Source organism: Balaenoptera borealis, assembly GCF_965194805.1.
Source record: "Balaenoptera borealis genome assembly, chromosome: 10".
NCBI lineage: Eukaryota > Metazoa > Chordata > Mammalia > Artiodactyla > Balaenopteridae > Balaenoptera > Balaenoptera borealis.
The window spans coordinates 87,358,079-87,376,709 of NC_138874.1; the positions used below are offsets into that span (position 1 = coordinate 87,358,079).

General features: G+C 36.6%; 1 protein-coding gene across 3 annotated transcripts in view; it reads right to left on the reverse strand.

Annotated features, from left to right (window-relative positions):
* TM9SF3 (transmembrane 9 superfamily member 3) overlaps positions 1–18,631 on the reverse strand; it is a 76,136-nt gene that overhangs the window by 38,287 nt on the left and 19,218 nt on the right. For all 3 annotated transcript variants that reach the window (XR_014248805.1, XM_082406530.1, XM_082406529.1), the window contains exons 3-8: positions 18,304–18,426; positions 15,778–15,938; positions 14,687–14,764; positions 9,144–9,275; positions 7,387–7,553; positions 47–141 (exon numbers count right to left, since the gene is read on the reverse strand). Coding sequence is in view for 2 of the 3 variants with exons in the window: in XM_082406530.1 (XP_082262656.1) it covers positions 47–141; positions 7,387–7,553; positions 9,144–9,275; positions 14,687–14,764; positions 15,778–15,938; positions 18,304–18,426 (756 nt within the window). In the remaining variant the exon portion in view is untranslated. The remainder of the gene's footprint in view (positions 1–46; positions 142–7,386; positions 7,554–9,143; positions 9,276–14,686; positions 14,765–15,777; positions 15,939–18,303; positions 18,427–18,631) is intronic.

An 18,631-nucleotide genomic window follows, 5' to 3' on the forward strand; every position in this document is an offset into this window, starting at 1 on the left:
ATTAGCATCTATAATTAAAAATACAAAGCAATAACTCATAAATTACCTCCTTGTCTAGCATACAGACTTCCTCCAAAATAACCATTCACTGGAGATGTAGCAGCATAGACAAATATCGCTGTACTGAGCATTGACCCCCTCCTAAAAAGGCAAAACAACACATATGATAAACTAAAACCAATGATTTAAAGAAAATATCATATAGTCTATCACATTAACATTAGTTTAATTTCAAAAATAAATTTAGCAGGAACACAAAAATATCCTTCTGGACTGCAAAGGACCTCAAAAGGTTGCCTAGTGAATGAATTTCTAGTTAAAATTGCACTTAAATAATAACAGACTGATCCTAATTCTTTTTCAGTTTGAAGTTAAATTTCATAATATTCAAACAAATATTTCACAGTTCTTTGGCAAACATATTAGAAGCTGGCACTAAAACTGTTTTGCAACCCTGTGAACCAATCATATCATATGGAAAAGGATATTCATCTGTTAAGAAAAATGATTAGAATATTCCTCTTTATAATTTAACTGCTGGAGAGTCTTGCCTGCTGATAGAAATAAAATGGAAGTACTATAACCTATATTATTGCTATTACTTTAAATGGTATAATACTGAGACTTTTCCTATTTAGTTTCCTTTACACTGTTAAAAACGTTTTTAAAAATCCATAGGTCCACAAATCAACATTAACTCAGATCAACAATTTCTAACCTCCTCTTCCAATAATGATACCTAAGCAATTCAGACCAACTCTCCTATTGAATAAAACTGGACAAAATATTTTAAATGCCTAATTGCAAAGATAAATATTAAAATGATAAAATGACAGTATCATTTGCCATAATATAGAAATGTACTTAACTCACTAAAAATAAAGATCATTTCTGAAACTCACCACAAGTAGGAAGGTAAAAGACTATAGATAGAAAATATAACCTTGTCAGTTTGAGATAAAGAATACAATTTTAAATAGAATTTACAAGAGTATCACACTAATGTGTGCACTGGAAGGATATACAACTTGCAAAAATTAACCACCTTCTGGATAATAATTATTATTACATTCCATTGTCCACCTACAAAGGCATCATACAGTCTTGAAACATGTACCACTCTTCTGTTCAAACAATTATGTTCCATTTCTTAAAGAAGATACATAAGTTAAAACACTGCAATATTTAATTGCATCAATATATAGGTAAATACAAGTGTGGCATAATATAAAAGTTTGTCACTCCCATGTTTAGAAAACTGTGGGTCTCTCAAAGTTAATCAGTTTAAAAACCAAATTTGCCCACAGCCAACATTATTCTCAATGGTGAAAAACTGAAACCATATCCTCTAAGATCAGGAACAAGACAAGGCTGTCCACTCTCACCACTGTTACTCAACATAGTTTTGGAAGTTTTAGCCACAGCAATCGAGAAGAAAAAGAGATAAAAGGAATCCAAATTGGAAAAGAAGAAGTAGTCACTGTTTGCAGATGACATGATACTATATAGAGAATCCTAAAGATGCTACCAGAAAACTACTAGAGCTAATCAATGAATTTGGTAAAGAAGCAGGATATAAAATTAATGCACAGAAATCTCTTGCATTCCTATACACTAATGATGAAAACTCTGAAAGAGAAATTAATGAAACACTCCCATTTGCCATTGCAACAAAAAGAATAAAATACCTAGGAATAAACCTACCTAAGGAGACAAAAGACCTGTATGCAGAAAACTATTAGACACTGATGAAAGAAATTAAAGATGATACAAACAGATGGAGAGATATACCATGTTCTTGGATTGGAAGAATCAACATTGTGAAAATGACTATACTACCCAAAGCAATCTACAGATTCAATGCAATCCCTATCAAACTACCAATGGCATTTTTCACAGAACTAGAACAAAAATTTCACAATTTGTATAGAAACACAAAAAAACCCGAACAGCCAAAGCAATCTTGAGAAAGAAAAACAGAGCTGGAGGAATCAGGCTCCCAAACTTCAGCCTATACTACAAAGCTACAGTAATCAAGACAGTATGGTACTGGCACAAAAACAGAAATATACATCAATGGACCAGGATAGAAAGCCCAGAGATAAACCCACACACATATGGTCACCTTATTTTTCATAAAGAAGGCAAGAATATACAATGGAGAAAAGACAGCCTCTTCAATAAGTGGTGCTGGAAAAACTGGACAGCTACATGTAAAAGAATGAAATTAGAACACTCCCTAACACCATACACAAAAATAAACTCAAAATGGAATAAAGACCTAAATGTAAGGCCAGACACTATCAAACTCTTAGAGGAAAACATAGACAGAACACTCTATGACATAAATCACAGCAAGATCCTTTTTGACCCACTCCTAGAGAAATGGAAATAAAAACAAAAATAAACAAATGGGACCTAATCAAACTTAAAAGCTTTTGTATAGCAAAGGAAACCATAAACAAGACGAAAAGACAACCCTCAGAATGGGAGAAAATATTTGCAAATGAAGAAACTGACAAAGGATTAATCTCCAAAATATACAAGCAGCTCATGCAGCTCAGTATCAAAAAAACAAACAACCCAATCCAAAAATGGGCAGAAGACCTAAATAGACATTTCTCCAAAGAAGATATACAGATTGCCAACAAACACATGAAAGGAGGCTCAACATCACTAATCATTAGAGAAATGCAAATCAAAACTACAATGAGGTATCACCTCACACCAGTCAGAATGGCCATCATCAAAAAATCTACAAACAATAAATGCTGGAGAGGGTGTGGAGAAGAGGGAACCCTCCTGCACTGTTGGTGGGAATGTAAATTGATACAGCCACTATGGAGAACAGTATGGAGGTTCCTTAAAAGACTAAAAACAGAACTACCATACAACCCAGCAATCCGACTACTGGGCATATACCCTGAGAAAACCATAATTCAAAAAGTCATGTACCACAATGTTCATTGCAGCTCTATTTACAATAGCCAGGACATGGAAGCAACTTGAGTGTCCACCGACAGATGAATGGATAAAGAAGATGTGGCACATATATACAATGGAATATTACTCAGCCATAAAAAGAAACAAAAATTGAGTTATTTCTAGTGAGGTGGATGGACCTAGAGACTGTCATACAGAGTGAAGTAAATCAGAAAGAGAAAAATAAATACCATATGCTAACACATATATATGGAATCTTAAAAAAAAAAAAAAGGTTCTGAAGAAACTAGGGGCAGGACAGGAATAAAGACGCAGATGTAGAGAGTGGACTTGAGGACACAGGGAGGGGGAAGGGTAAGCTGGGATGAAGTGAGAGAGTGGCATGGACTTATATACACTACCAAATGTAAAACAGATAGCTAGTGGGAAGCAGCCACATAGCACAGGGAGATCAGCTCGGTGCTTTGTGACCACCTAGAGGGGTGGGATAGGGAGGGTGGGATAGGGAGGGTGGGAGGGAGATGCAAGAGGGAGGAGATATGGGGATATATGTATATGTATAGCTGAATCACTTTGTTATAAAGCAGAAACTAACACAACATTGTAAAGCAATTATACTCCAATAAAGATGTTAAAAAATACAATAAATAAATAAATAAAAATAAAAATAAAAACCAGATTTGTTTTTTCAAGTATCCAATTAAACACTGCACATACTAACTTATTTCTTCCAGACTATCATTAACAAATTGATCCATTCTGTTTATAACTGGGTGTGTGAACACTGACAGAGAGTTCAAAAAGGCTGCTCATGTGACTGAGAGTCCAAAATGACGACTAGCGGGTTAAGTTTGTAGTCCCCAGAGACATTTCCACTAAATGGAAGTGTGAGTATAAGTTACAGTTTTAAAAATCAGACATACCCTTGCACCTCTTTGCTCATAAATATTTTATGGGTATTTTCCACCCAAAATAGACCATTTTCATCTACACTGAAAAAATCTGCTGAAGTGGGGAACTGTCCTCCTTGTTCATCTCTCCAAGACTGGGGGTGGGGGGAAGAGGGTGACATCTAAGTAGCTGCTTCACCTGCACTTGCCATCTCACCACTGCAAAGCACGTTTCAGCACAGCAGCTGCATTTTACCAGACTTACCCACACCTTCTCAAACACCATGCCTTCTCAAGGGTTAACATCACGCTAACTGGCATCCCTACATTGATGCTGATCCTCTACCTATCTAAATATTTTTTTCTTCCCTGATTGCTATGATCATCATTGAGCAAAGTAATTTTCACATGTTACATTATCTGCTTTTTATCCTCTGGAATCCTTTAGATTCCTACTCTGGAGCGAGTCTTACAAATTTTATGTGCAAGTTTTTCATTTTCTCACCGCTTTGTATTTTTACTATCTCTATCTTCATTTCTACAGCCCAGAAAATTAAGAGACATGTTCTGGAGTAAGAGTGCCTAGGTTCAAATCCCAGCTTACTAACACCCTTTACTAATAGCTGTGTGATCTTACTCAAATTACTTAACCTCCCTGAGCTTTACTCTTCTCATCTGTGGGATGGAGATAATAATAGTCCCTTTACGGGGCTGACGTGAGGATTAAATGCTAATGAGCATAAAGCTCCTAACATGGAATCTCAATGATGTTAGTCATTTTGATATCATAATAATACTGATATCATAATAATACTCACAGCTGTAGTACTTACCATGTAAATGATTAAGTATATGTTCACTTCAAATAAGCACAATGTAGAACAACCATCGATAATAATGACAGGCTAAAATAACAATGCATGACTTGCCTACTAATACCATCTATTAGATGCGGTTTCTTATTTCTAAAAGCCGAAGGTCTATAAGCAGAACAGCTTCAGAATTAAAAAATGAATTGCCAACGCTGTAACCCTAACATTTGAGAAGGAACAAAGCAAAAACTTGGATTCTAGGAGAGGTTACCCACTACTAACTTATAAAACTGTGACTACTCCAAAGAAGACATACAGATGGCCAAGAAGCACATGAAAAGCTGCTCAACATCACTAATTATTAGAGAAATGCAAATCAAAACTACAATGAGGTATCACCTCACACCAGTTAGAATGGGCATCATCAGAAAATCTACAAACAACAAATGCTGGAGAGGGTGTGGAGAAAAGGGAACCCTCTTGCACTGTTGGTGGGAATGTAAATTGATACAGCCACTATGGAGAACAGTATGGCGGCTCCTTAAAAAACTAAAAATAGAATTACCATATGATCCAGCAATCCCACTACTGGGCATATACCCAGAGAAAACCGTAATTCAAAAAGAATTACTACCCCAATGTTCATTGCAGCACTATTTACAATAGCCAGGTCATGGAAGCAACCTAAATGCCCAATGACAGACGAATGGATAAAGAAGATGTGGTACATATATACAATGGAATATTACTCAGCCATAAAAAGGAATGAAATGGGGTCATTTGTAGAGACATGGATGGATCTAGAGACTGTCATACAGAGTGAAGTAAGTCAGAAAGAGAAAAACAAATATCGTACATTAACACATATATGTGGAACCTAGAAAAATGGCACAGATGAACCGGTTTGCAGGGCAGAAATAGAGACACAGATGTAGAGAACAAACATCTGGACACCAAGGGGGGAAAGTGGCGGGGGGTGGTGGTGGTGGTGGGATGAATTGGGAGACTGAGATTAACATATATACACTAATATGTATAAAATTGGTAACTAATAAGAACCTGCTGTATAAAAAATAAATAAAATTCAAAAATTCAAGAAAAAAAAGACTGTGACTATACAGTCAGTGTCAATTCCGTAGTGATGCATTTAATCCAGCATTTAATGTAAAGCATGACTTCTTGAAAGATTTGAAATGCTTTTCTTGAATTTGGGATTTCATTTGAAATATATTATATCCTAAAATAAGAACTACCTACCAGAACACTGAAGTTTAGGTTTTGGCCAATTATTTTAAGGTTTATGCAGTAAATAAATTACAAAGGTTATATTAAAGAAATATGACAGAAACTACAGAGAAATAACTTTGTTGATTAATACACATTCACTGCAGTTCAACAAGCACTGATTGAGTACCCTGCATATACAAAGTTCTTGAGGTACTCTCAGAATGCAAAGATAAGACCCAGTCCTTGCTCTCAAGGAGCTTACTGTCCAGTGGTAGAAACAGCAATTTAGTATAGTTAAATATTTAATATACAACTAAAGAGCCATGCTTTCAGCAAAACAATTTACTGCTTGTCCACCAAATGCCAAGCACATTTAAGCAAGAAGGCAGCATGAACTGAAACAGAGGTACGAGATGTAACTGGGGACAAGTGTCATTCTGACTGAGGACTTAATGGGGTGGCATCTATACCCCAGGCTCAGAGCGTGTTTGCTTTGCTGAGGTCATGGTTCTCTGAGCACAAGGTTATAGGGCTACTAAATAGGGACTTGAGATCTTGGTGAATGTACAACTTCTTCTTATGATCCAAAGGCCTCACATCAAGAATTTCTTGCAGGACTTCTCTGGTGGCTCAGTGGTTAAGAATCCGCCTGCCAATGCAGGGGACACGGGTTCGAGCCCTGGTCCGGGAAGATCCCACATGCTGCAGAGCAATTAAGCCCATGCGCCACAACTACTGAGCCTGCACCCTAGAGCCCACGAGCCACAACTACTGAGCCCGTGTGCCACAACTACTGAAGCCCACGTCCATGCTCTGCAACGAGAAGCCACCGCAATGAGAAGCCTGCGCACCGCAACGAAGGGTAGCCCCCGCTTGCCACAACTAGAGAAAGCCCCGCGCAGCAACAAAGTCCCAACGCATCCAAAAATAAATAAATTTATCAAAAAAAAAGAATTTCTTGCAACTGGTTTTGTTTTCAAAGAAAAAATGTACCAGAAAACCATGTAAAGATAGGATAAGAAGTCATCCAATTATTTTTCTAACCTCATGTGCCTTTTCCACCACTCTTTTTACTGTTATTTACAATGCTTTCTTCTGTCTGTAGAGTCTCCAAGTTTTGGAGGCAGATGTGAAGTACTAACTCAGTAAATGTGTAATCCTTGTGCATTTCTTATGAAGATCTAATTGGATCGTCAGATTTCAAAAAAGTGCCTATTCACTTTGTCAAACAACTCTGATTTGTAACTAATTCTGCTCATACCTCTAATGGAATATAACCTTTATAACCAACCAAAATGTTCAGTAAGGCTAGTAATTTTAGGATATAACAGAAAAATATACTTACAGCTGAAGAATACTGCTCATTATTTGTTTGCAATAATGATATTTAGGCTATTTAAATTCTAAGATAATTGAAATAAGCAAATATTTAATTATGATTGACTTAAAGGTTCCAATTATTAAAACTATTCAAGAACAACAAAAAAGTAATAAAGTTAAGCACATGAACTTACTCTGTATACAAATCTTCTATCATTGCAACAATAATAACAATGAGAGACACAGCAAATATCTGACATCCAGAACCAATGAGAGAGGAAAATATCAGCGGGTGACTTGATGGTCTAAATACATCTCCATGCACCTGCTTCCATCCATACTCATCTCCTAGGTCTCTATCCTATATACATATATATGTTGAAAGAAAAGAAAATAATTCAGAATGAAATTAAAATACATAAAATACGTAAAAATTTACAATTACAGTCGTAAGTTCCCTCACTACAAACTTAAAGGTATTAAAAGGGTTTCAAAATATCAAGAAAAGACATTTGTTCAAATTTAAAATAATTTCTGCCTTAATAACTTATAATGTTAAAGTGTTGTAATATTACTGAGGCTCAGGAAGGTAGATCCTGGTTGTACTCAGAGAATCTCAAAGAATGGAAAAAGAAAAGGTCTAGGCACAAAAAGAAATGGTCAAATTGGGGGAAAAGCCCAATGGCTCCTGAATGTTACTTTCAGACACTACTCTTGACATTTACGTCATGACTGAGGCTCACATATGAGCGAGGGCCAGGTGGAGAGCAAAACTGAAGAAGATTAAAACCAGTACTAGATACCCTAGCAATGCAGAAATCTCCCTTATAGCCTGGAGCCTAAGAAAATACACAGGGAATATATCAAATAGTTAAATATCATTTAACTGTGTATAGCATTTTTTAAAAAGGATTCAATTTCGCCTTTTCAACCCAAGTAAGCAAGTATCCAAAACAGTGTTTCTTATGAAATACCAGTCCCTCAAGATAATCTTTGTGTTTTTTTTGGACTGGGTTGCGGGGTGGGGGGGGTTCTGGTCAGCTATGTTTGAGAGGCACCAAATATTTCATCTACCCTCTGATACTTCACAAAACACATGAGCATATTAAAATGTTAATTTGTTTAACTGTTTTCCAAACTTATTTAATGATGGAGCATATCTACACAGACTAGCCATTAACAACTGAAGCACTCTGCTGTACACCTGAAACCAACACATTGTAAATTAACTACACTTCAATTAAGAAAAAAAAAAAAAAAAGAATAGCCATTAACATTCCCTGGCAGTCCAGTGGTTAGGACTACGCGCTTTCACTGCTGAGGGCACGGGTTCGATCCCTGGTCAAGAACTAAGATCCTGCAAGCCACACAGTGCAGCCATAAAAACTAAAAACAAAAAAAACCACTTTTGCTCATTTACGACACTGTTCTACAATTTAGTAAAAATAATTCAGAAAACAACCCTCCCCTCTGAACCTACTAAACTAAATGTAAATCAATCCTTCCACCTACTCCCTCAATTTTATGCAATATTTAACATCATTAGAAAGATACCAATACAAGTCTACGACCTCCCAGCTGCAATTCTGAAATCAAAAGCTCCGAAAAGTGAAAGTCTGCTTCACAAGTTTGACATATCCTTATTTGGTGGCAAATCTTGGAGCGAACTAACAAGAGGTTATTTATACTGTTTATTTATCCCACTTAGGGTGAACATTCATATGTTTTGCTGAAAACAAATTAATATATTTGATTATAGGACATGTAATCAGGGCATGTAAAAACATTAAAATATTTGATTAGAGACCCCTCAGGGAGCTTTATACCTTTCTAAAACCTGAAAATTCTGAATTCTAAAGCTCATCTGACCTCAGGATTATGGACTTGCTTCCAACATTCAATAACACTGAGTTAAATTGTTTTATAAATACAGCATAAAATGTTTGCTTACCATGTCATCCATTTCTTCTTCTTTACTATACCGGGCATAATCTTTTCTTAAAGTTCTCATTAAAATCATTGAAACTAAGCCCACCAAGAAGATAACCATCATGAAGGAGTTGAAAATTGAAAACCAGTGAATCTAAAATAACAGAAAATAAAATATTACTTACTTGAAATACCAGTTACAAAATTCATAGGTTTCATGAGGACAATGGGATGTTAATGCAAAAAAACCCCACAAAAGCCTTCTAAAAACTTTTAAATGAAAATCCAAAACTAAGATATACTGGGAAAGAGTAATCAAAGGGATTGGCTTTCTTTCCAGTAAGCTTTAGATGCATTAAAAGTATGATACTGTTTACACGGATTATCACAATCAAATTTATTGTACAAATAAAATACAATTTGGCCACATAGAATGTGCTACTCAGCATTAGAGAGAAAGAACATGGGTTTTGGAGTCAAACAGGTCTGAATTTTAACACAGGCCCTGACCCCAGTTTTCTTACATCAAAAATGAAGGAAATACTACTATATCGTAAATGATTTGTACAGTTTAATACATATATAAACTGTACGGCACCATGTCTGGCGCAGAGCAGTAAATACTCAATAAATATTAGTTCCCTTCCCTCTAACTAAGCAACAACCTGAAAACCTCTTTAAAATTCTAAGACTAAACTATCATAGCTGCCCGCCATGAACTCAGGCCACCTTCCTGAATGACCTGCTTCCCTTGCTTCCAGTTCATCCTCTCCACCCTGTCGCATCACGCACTCCTCTCCAAAGCAGCTATCCATGGTGCAGACAACTCTGAGGTACCCCATAGTTTCTCAATGCCCCCAAGGCTCTTGACTTTGATTTCACCCACACATTTGTCACAAAATTATGTCCAGATTCAGCACATCTGACTTCAACTGTCTGTGGCACTGTCCAGCAATTCCTTTATATTTTAATTCCCAAAATTTCCTTATGGATAGTTCCAAAATTTCTCTTCTCTCTCAATTTCATTTATTTTTCCCTTCCTCTCTATTTCCATGCCATCACCTCATACCTGATAGCTCTAATGGCCTCCTAGTTGACGACCTTTATGTTTGGTCCTTCTCCTTCCTTTCAATCTATCCTGCAAAAGCTTATCCAGCAAATCTTTCTGAAACATCATGTTCATATATCACTTCTCTATTCTAAAACTTACAGCGACATTCCCTATTTTCTCACATAACAAATCTAAACTATTTTCCCTAATATTCTGTGCCCCTTGTAAGATGGCCACCTCAGCTTACCTAGCCAACCTTTCTTTCCACTGTATCTTATAGTCCAATCAGGCCTACCGTTCCTCAATGATCCAAAAGTACAGCTTATTCACTTCCACCTCTGTATCCTTCTCATAATTTCTTCTCACATGGGATCCACTTCTACCTACCTCTGTAAATTCTATCTACAATTTAAAACCCAACTCAAAGCCCCTCTCCTCCATAAAACCTCTCACACACATATTTTAGTTATTCACAGATATTCTCTTGCTCTAAACTTCTACAGATACATAGAATATTTAACATGAAGGAGGTACTGTTCTGTACAATTAGGATTTTAACTAGATTTTAACTTGGGCTAACATGCTGAGCATGTGCACTAGAGTGAAAAGCAGTGCTGGCTGTTATCCACCCAGAGGCTTCAGGCAACTGATAAACTATGGCTTCCCCTGAAAAACAAGGGGCAGTCAACTGCCTCTGCCTCTTCATAAGATCATTTCTTCCTTCATTCAACAAGTTATTTATTAAATACCTATTGAAATTATAAAGGAAATAATGAATGCATTATATTTTGAAATACTTACCAAAAAGGGTTGTATAAATTTAAGTTTATCACAGAAGTATCACTTAAGATTTATAAATGCAGTCTATAATAATAGGCTTTTCCAAAGGTTTGATTTTGTTTCTACTCTGGGAAATTAATGACCCAGAAAAGGACAAGAGAGAAAAAAATTTACATATATATATATATATATATATATATAAAACTCATATCTCTTTTCAGTCAATTTATCAAATTTTTGAAGAGAAAAAGTTTTATATAGTTACTACTTAGTAATAAGAAAGATACACCCCAAAATGCAAAAAGTTCTAGCAAAGCTCTCTATCTTCTAATCTAAGATACAAACATTAAACTAATACCGATTATAATGTACTACTAATAACCTGACATTTTATAATATTCCTTCATCCCCCAAATTATAAAATGTATGATTCTGAAATTATTAACCAAGGGAAATACTTCTTTAAAACAATAAAGAAATGAGATGTCACAGAGGGGTTACTAACCCTACGAACTGCTGACTCCAGCACCCCGAGTGTTGCTAATCCACAAGCAGCACCCCAGGTTTGTCATAAATGTTAGAACACTGGAGATTAACTAACTATACCACCAGGGCTGCCTCTTCCTGAGCACCTGCTCTGGAAACACTGAACCAGGTGCTTTATATACACTGTCAAATGGAATTTCACAACAACTCTGCAAGGCAGTATAACCCCTGCTTCACTACTGAAAAGAAGCTAAACAACTGAGTCATCTGGCCACAGTTACAGTAAATGGCAGAGACAGAGTCTGTATCCAGCTGGGGCTCCTAAGTCTGTGTTTGTAGTCACTGTATTAGAAACAATCTCAACTCTTACACAGTAGATCCCATCCACTCCTGCCGACTCAAGGAAAATGCTTCAGTAATTCTCCCCCATCTCCTGAATCATCAGTTTTGTACTCTCTACTGAACCCCATCAACATAACAAACATGTTTTTCTTACATTTCAAAAAAAAAAACAAACCCCCACCCCCCTCCTGATTCCATCTTTCCTACAGGCTACTACACCACTTCTGCACTCCCTTTAGTAGCAAACTTGCTGCCTCCAATTCCTCCCCTCCCATTCTCTCTTAGACCAGCTCTGTTGAGATTTTGCCCCACCACTACACCAAACCTGCTCTTTGTCAAGTTCACTGATGACCCCAGATGAATCAACAGGTACTTTCAGTACTCATCTTACCTGACCCGTCAGCAACAATTCAGAACTAATCTTTCTATGCTCTGTGACAGACTTTCCTCTCTTGGTTTCCAAGATACCATACAATCTTTTTTTCGCCCCATACCTTACCAATATCTCCTCAGGGCCCTTAGCTGGTTTCTCCTTTTCTCCCTGAACTTATACTACTGCTCCCAGGGCTCAGTCCTTAGTCCTCTTCTATTTGTACATACTCTTCCTTGGTAATTGCATTCAGTCTCGCAGCTTTAAATACTATTTATATGCCAATGGCTACAAAATTTGTAGGCCTCTCTTTTGAGCTCCAGATTGATATATCCAACTAGCTGGTCATTATCTCTGTCTGGATATCCTACAGACACTTCAAAACCACCATGTCCCAAACTGTACTCTGATCTTCCCCTCGAACTCTCCAAATACAGCTTTTCCACCCCACTGACAGCAGCTCCACTCTGATAGATGCTCAGGCCCAAAACTGTGGAGTCTTTCTCAAACCTTCTTTATCTTTCTATCCATCAGGAAATCTTGCTGGCTCTACCTTCAAAATACATTCACAATCTGGCGTCTTCTCGCCACCTCCACTGCTATGCCTTGGTCTGAGCCACCTTTACTTCTCACCTGCATTAATGCGACAGCCTCTCCAATGGCAACCCTGCTACTCCCCATTTCCCACACAATCCATTTTCAACATCACAACCTGAAAGACCCTTTTTAAATAGAAGTCAGATCTGCCATTACCCTGCTGAAAACACTATCCTGCCCCCTTTGCATTCAAAGTCCTTAAAGCAGCCATGGATGATCTGGCGCCTGCTGCCTCTCTGACTTCATCTCCTACTTCTCGTCCCCTTGCTCTGCTCCAGCCATACGGGCCTCCTTGCTATTCCTCAAGCACACCAAGCATGTTCCCACCTAACAGGCCTTTCCATGGTGTTGCTTCTGCCTGGAATACTCTTTCTCCAGATGGCCACATTCCTTATTTCCTTCAATTCCTTCAAGCTTTTGCTCAAAAGCCCATCTCAGAGGCTTACCCTGACCTCCGTACTCAAAACTACAACTTGCTCTACCCACAGCACTCTTACCCAACTGCTCTTTTTTATTTTTCCACGTACACATCTTTCAACGTACTATACATTTTAGTTATTATGTTTACTGCATGTCTCCCCCACTAGTATGTACGCTCCAAGAGGGCATGGATCTTTGACATTCAATCTCTAACGTATTCCACTTACTGAGTACAGTGCTTGACACACAGAAAGTGCTCGATTAATATTTGTTTAAAAAATATATATGGCATACAGTTCTACTAGTGAAAATGCCAAAAGGCAGACTTTCCACCAAGCTGTCACTACCCCATGAGACTAGAAGCAAGTAGACCTAGGTGTTCCAATAGGGAATGTCAGTTGGAAGCCCTCATATTCTAAATGCTACTTAAAGTTGAAGTTATTTGTGCCTATACCTTTAAATGGACTACCATGTTCAGGACTGCCTGAGCGCTGAATGTGAGGAAAAGCCCTGGGAGGGTGGGGGAGGGAATCGTAGCTCCAGGAGTAGCACACTAAATCTTTCAGTAGGGGCTAAACCCCAAACAGCTTCATTTTTTTCTCCTAGGACCCCGTGGAAGATTAGAAGTAGTAACAGGTTCTGGTGGAGTCTAAGGGTGGAAACTGGCGCTGCAATGATATAACTCTGAGACAAAAAAAACTTATAAGCCATCTCAAAAATTGGTGACTAATAAACTTCAGGATTTCAGTCCAAAAGATAGAAGAGGCAAGTCAGGAAGAAAGTCAGAAGAATGGATACATCCCGATACCTTGTAGTTTTTTCATATCCATCCTTGAAGGAGTGAACCACCAAAATAAAATCTGTTTCTTGCTAAAAATAACCAAAGCTATCTGTACAAAACCAGCAGCAGTGCCACTAGACTAAGGACCTGAGATCCAGTGTATACCTGCTGGTGGAGGGGTGGGAGGCACCTTTCCATTCTTGGTGTTTCTTTGTATGTGGAAGGATTTCCCCTGGCAAAAACTCCTGGTATCACTCCACTCTTGTATTCATTCCTTCCTAGAGGATGCATACATTCTGCTCTGTTTCTCCACACTGTAATTTTTACACACACAGGCGCCCAGGTAGGAAAACTTGAAACAGTCCAGCACTGTCTGAGTGTGTTAAGCTTCTCCAATTCTGAGTTTCAATATTAAGAAGCCCACTTGACCACAGTTACAGCCACATTCTCCAGTATTAGCCTCATCAGCAATAAAAGTGGTATCTTGGCTTCCCATATGCTGTATTCTTCCTTGTGTATCTCTCTTCATTGGTTTAAACCAGGCATGATGAAGGGAGCTTTTGACTGATCCTCTAAAACTCTCTATCACTCTTATGACTCTGAGCTCACATCTGAAATCAGCATTCGTTAAATCTCTGAGATCCACAGCCCTAGCACAGTGCCCTATATGTGGCAGATGTTCATTGTTTAACTGATTGAAGCACATACTGAACATCTTAAAATACACAATTTACCTACCCTGTGTTGAAAAAAGGACGGATCAAGGTATTTGTCAAATCGATCTTCAAATTTTACATCTGACTTTTTCCATTTTACCTGAAAAAAATTTTTTTCATTTGAAAATCAAGACCAGTAAACAATAATCTGATAACAAAACTCTGAGCAAAATTTGAAAAGATTTACACACTTAGAATAAGATACTAGAGAAATAGTAGAAAGTTACTACCAATTTGAGATGCAACTTTGAAATACATGATAGAAAAACTAGCCAACTTTCCTCTCTGTGTATTAACAAAACTTATGACTTAGAGAGATCATTTCAGTTTTCAAGGACTATTAACTGTTGCTGACTTACATTCTCTGACCTCATAAATGTGATAACAACTCAATTAAACAGACCAAATAAAATAAGAATCTGTACATCTTTGTCTTTAGATTGCATTAGTTTTATTACAATGATGTTTCTTTATAAGTACGGTTATGCAAATATTATTTGCACTAGGTACATATGCACAAAGCTTGAAAAACTTTCGAAACTGTCTACTAGCAATGGATTCATTCCAGTTACCTGGAAAAAAAACTACCAAAGAGAGAGGCTACCTACGTCAGATTTCTCTTCTTTCCACTACTTTTAATCCTAACAGAACAGAATTAACTTGACAGTTGCAAGGGGCTCTGACAAGCTCTTACTCTGCAGGAGTATCTTATTCCAACTGATAAAGCAAAATATGGTAAACTATACTCATCCAGAAATTTTCAACATGGCATCATCTCTTAATCTGCAACAGTAAAAAGGAAAGAGAAACAAGGAGTAATGTAATCTAAAAAGTAACCATGAAAACACATGGCTGGGTTAGCTAACTGCCCAGTTATAACAGTAAAGTTTGATGAAGCAAATGGTAGGTCCTGCCAATGCATAACAGGTATCTAATACTACAGACCTGAAGTATACCTCCCTGCTTTTAGGAGGCTTACTTACATACATTAATAATATTCTGTTGCATCCCATTTCAAGCTACAATTTCAATTACTAAAGTTGTAAAACATACTTAATTGTTGATATTAAGTGACAAACACTGCTTCCTGGATACAATTATTTTAATACTTACTGAATATGACATCTGGATTTTAGTATTGGGAACCAGTTTCACTTTTCCTTCACTAGTTAGATTAACATCAACAATTCGATTTCCATTAAAACCTATTTCAAGTTTTTTATAGGTCCAAAGATAGTAATCTTCCCCATTTTCATCTGCTTCACCAACAATACCTTCAAAAGAAATAACACTTCATACAAGGTTTGTAGTATCACTTAGTATTTAAAATACATTAGAAGCTAAAAGCTCATTAAAAAACATTTTTATAAAAAAGCAATACTACCATTATTCCTCATGGTTAGAACAATGAAAAGGTACAGGCTGGACTTCTCTTTGTTAACTACTTGGCAAACACAAAACTATTTTCACACCATGGTAAAAAAAGTGATGCACAGCTCAGCATAACCTATCACTAATTTGATCCTCAAAGTTCATGCTCTGTCATTAGTATCACCTTCATTGTAATAATCATGACTGTGTAGTTTATATTCCTTAATATCTCAAAATTTCAGGGAGCACTATATCACTATCTGGCAAGGTTCTCAGTTTCGTGGTCAAACTAAAATTAAAAGCAAGGTCTCCAGAGGTCTAGTCCAGTACTTTCTCTAATAACCTATGATCAACCCATTCCTAATAAGCTGCACATATGTGTATAGTGGGTACCAAAACTTAAAACACCTCCCCTTTATACCTCAAGTATTGGACTTATCCCTGGGAAGTCAACAAAATGAAAGGAGAGTTGAAAATAAATGGTAATGAGGCAAAAGTTAAAGTGATCATTTTGATTACAATTTGGGATACTGAAGGAGAAGACCCAAACAAGGGAGTAGGTAGTACCTGAGGATCTATCTCTTGTGCCCTCATACTGTCAGCTATTTATCCAATGTTCCCTACCCAAGCCTATATATTCATTAGCGCCTTAGGCTCTAAAAGTTACTCCTTGGGCCTTCCCTCTATGGCCAATGGAACTCATGAAAAGCATTAGTGGGAAAAAAATGATCATTTCTTATTAAGAATTATTTGCTTATTAACCAAAGTTGTTATAATTGGTACAAGTTCAAGGAATGCAGTTTCACTTTGTTTGAGGTTGTAGAGGGATAATAAAATCCTTCTAATAATTAATTTCACCAAAGTTTATTTACCTATCTACTCTGGAAACTCTGAGGGTGGAGACATAATTATACCAAATAGGAAAGTATTCTCTAAATGACTTTTAAAAGACTCTGAAACCTTTATACCAAGAAAACCCAGATAAAGATTTTTTTCTGACAGGGTTTCCCATGGTTCAGACATTCTAGGACATCCAAAAGGATCTGCCCTAAACATGGCAGAAACCCAGAGCTAAAAAAGATTTATGTTAAGACAGGAAAGCACAGCTGCCATGTTGCTTATGGAGGCCCACAGAAATGACGGAAAAACCCTAAGGTTCTAGACATGAAACCCATAAGCAATGCAAAAGACTTGCTCTCTCACCAAAAAAAGAGAAAACCCGGATTAGTGGGTTCTCCTAAAACTACAGGCTCAGAAGTCTTCAGCAAATATTCAGCATATCTTCCTACTACCCTCAGAGCCAATGACAGAAATGTCTGTTATACCAATTACAGTCATTTACATGAAATGCTTACTATTTGTACCTAATTAACATGCAACACAGTAATGACGATGCATACAATTATATCTTGAGATTAACTTTCTTACAAATTCCATCTTAGTACCATATTAAACTCTGGGCTGCTATGTTCAGTCTTTCAGTTTGCTGCTCATGAATACAGTAGTCTGCTAATAATTTTAAGAATTAGAATATTAATTATATATTATTTATATATAAGAACAAGTGTCCAAAGACCAAAAAATAAAAACAACAACAACAACAAGCCATTAAGAGAAAAATGTGATCAAACATGCTGGCTATGATAGCTGGCTTTGCTGTACATATTAAATAATTTAATCAAGCCCAGCACAAACAATGTTTGGATTATAATAAGTTGGTATTAACTATTGCATTGTTCCTCTCCATTAACACAGATGAACAAGGACATAAAACATAAAAAATAAAACATAAAAAAGTTTTTAAAATTTTAAACATAATAGACTTTTGGAAAATAACATAGGAACTAGCAAAACAAGTCATTCAGGAGACTATTATATCCAAAAACCATACTACCACAGTGCCACATGAGAGAAAGCCAGAATATAACTTTAAAATCCTATTCAGTCCCTTTGATTGTATTTGATAAAATAAGTCAAAATAAGATGTGAGAAAATGGAGGGAGGGGGAATATTTCGGATTGTTCAAAGCACCTTTTGACCTCTTGAATATGAAAAGTTACACTGTATAAAAGTTATATTTTCAGGGATTTTCATGTAAAGTTTGACAATGTCAAAAACCCTTCAAGTAACAGGAAACCGTAAAATTGATGTTAAAATCATTCTGTGGAAAACACTGAAAACACATTTATTGACTGAATAGTCATTACATAAATCTTGCTTATTATGCAAATATTCCCCAAACTTTAAAAAATAACATACAATACTTACCCCATATTGGTAAGTCATCTATGTACATCTGGTACCAGTAGTGATTTTTGATAGCATACACAAATGCATCTCTCTTTTCTTTATCTAAGTCAATTTCACAGTAAGTGGCTGGCATCACATCATCTGCGTAAAATAAAAATTGCAAATCAGTACACTCATTTGCAAAACAGTTACAGGAAGAATAACACACAAAAAAGCCAACATTTCCTGAAGTTAAAATTTCTACTCATAATAGTTGAATCTGGGTGATATATATATAGGGATTCAGTATACAATTCTTTCCTTTTTGGTGTATGTTTAAGATTTTTCACAATAAAAGAATTTTAAC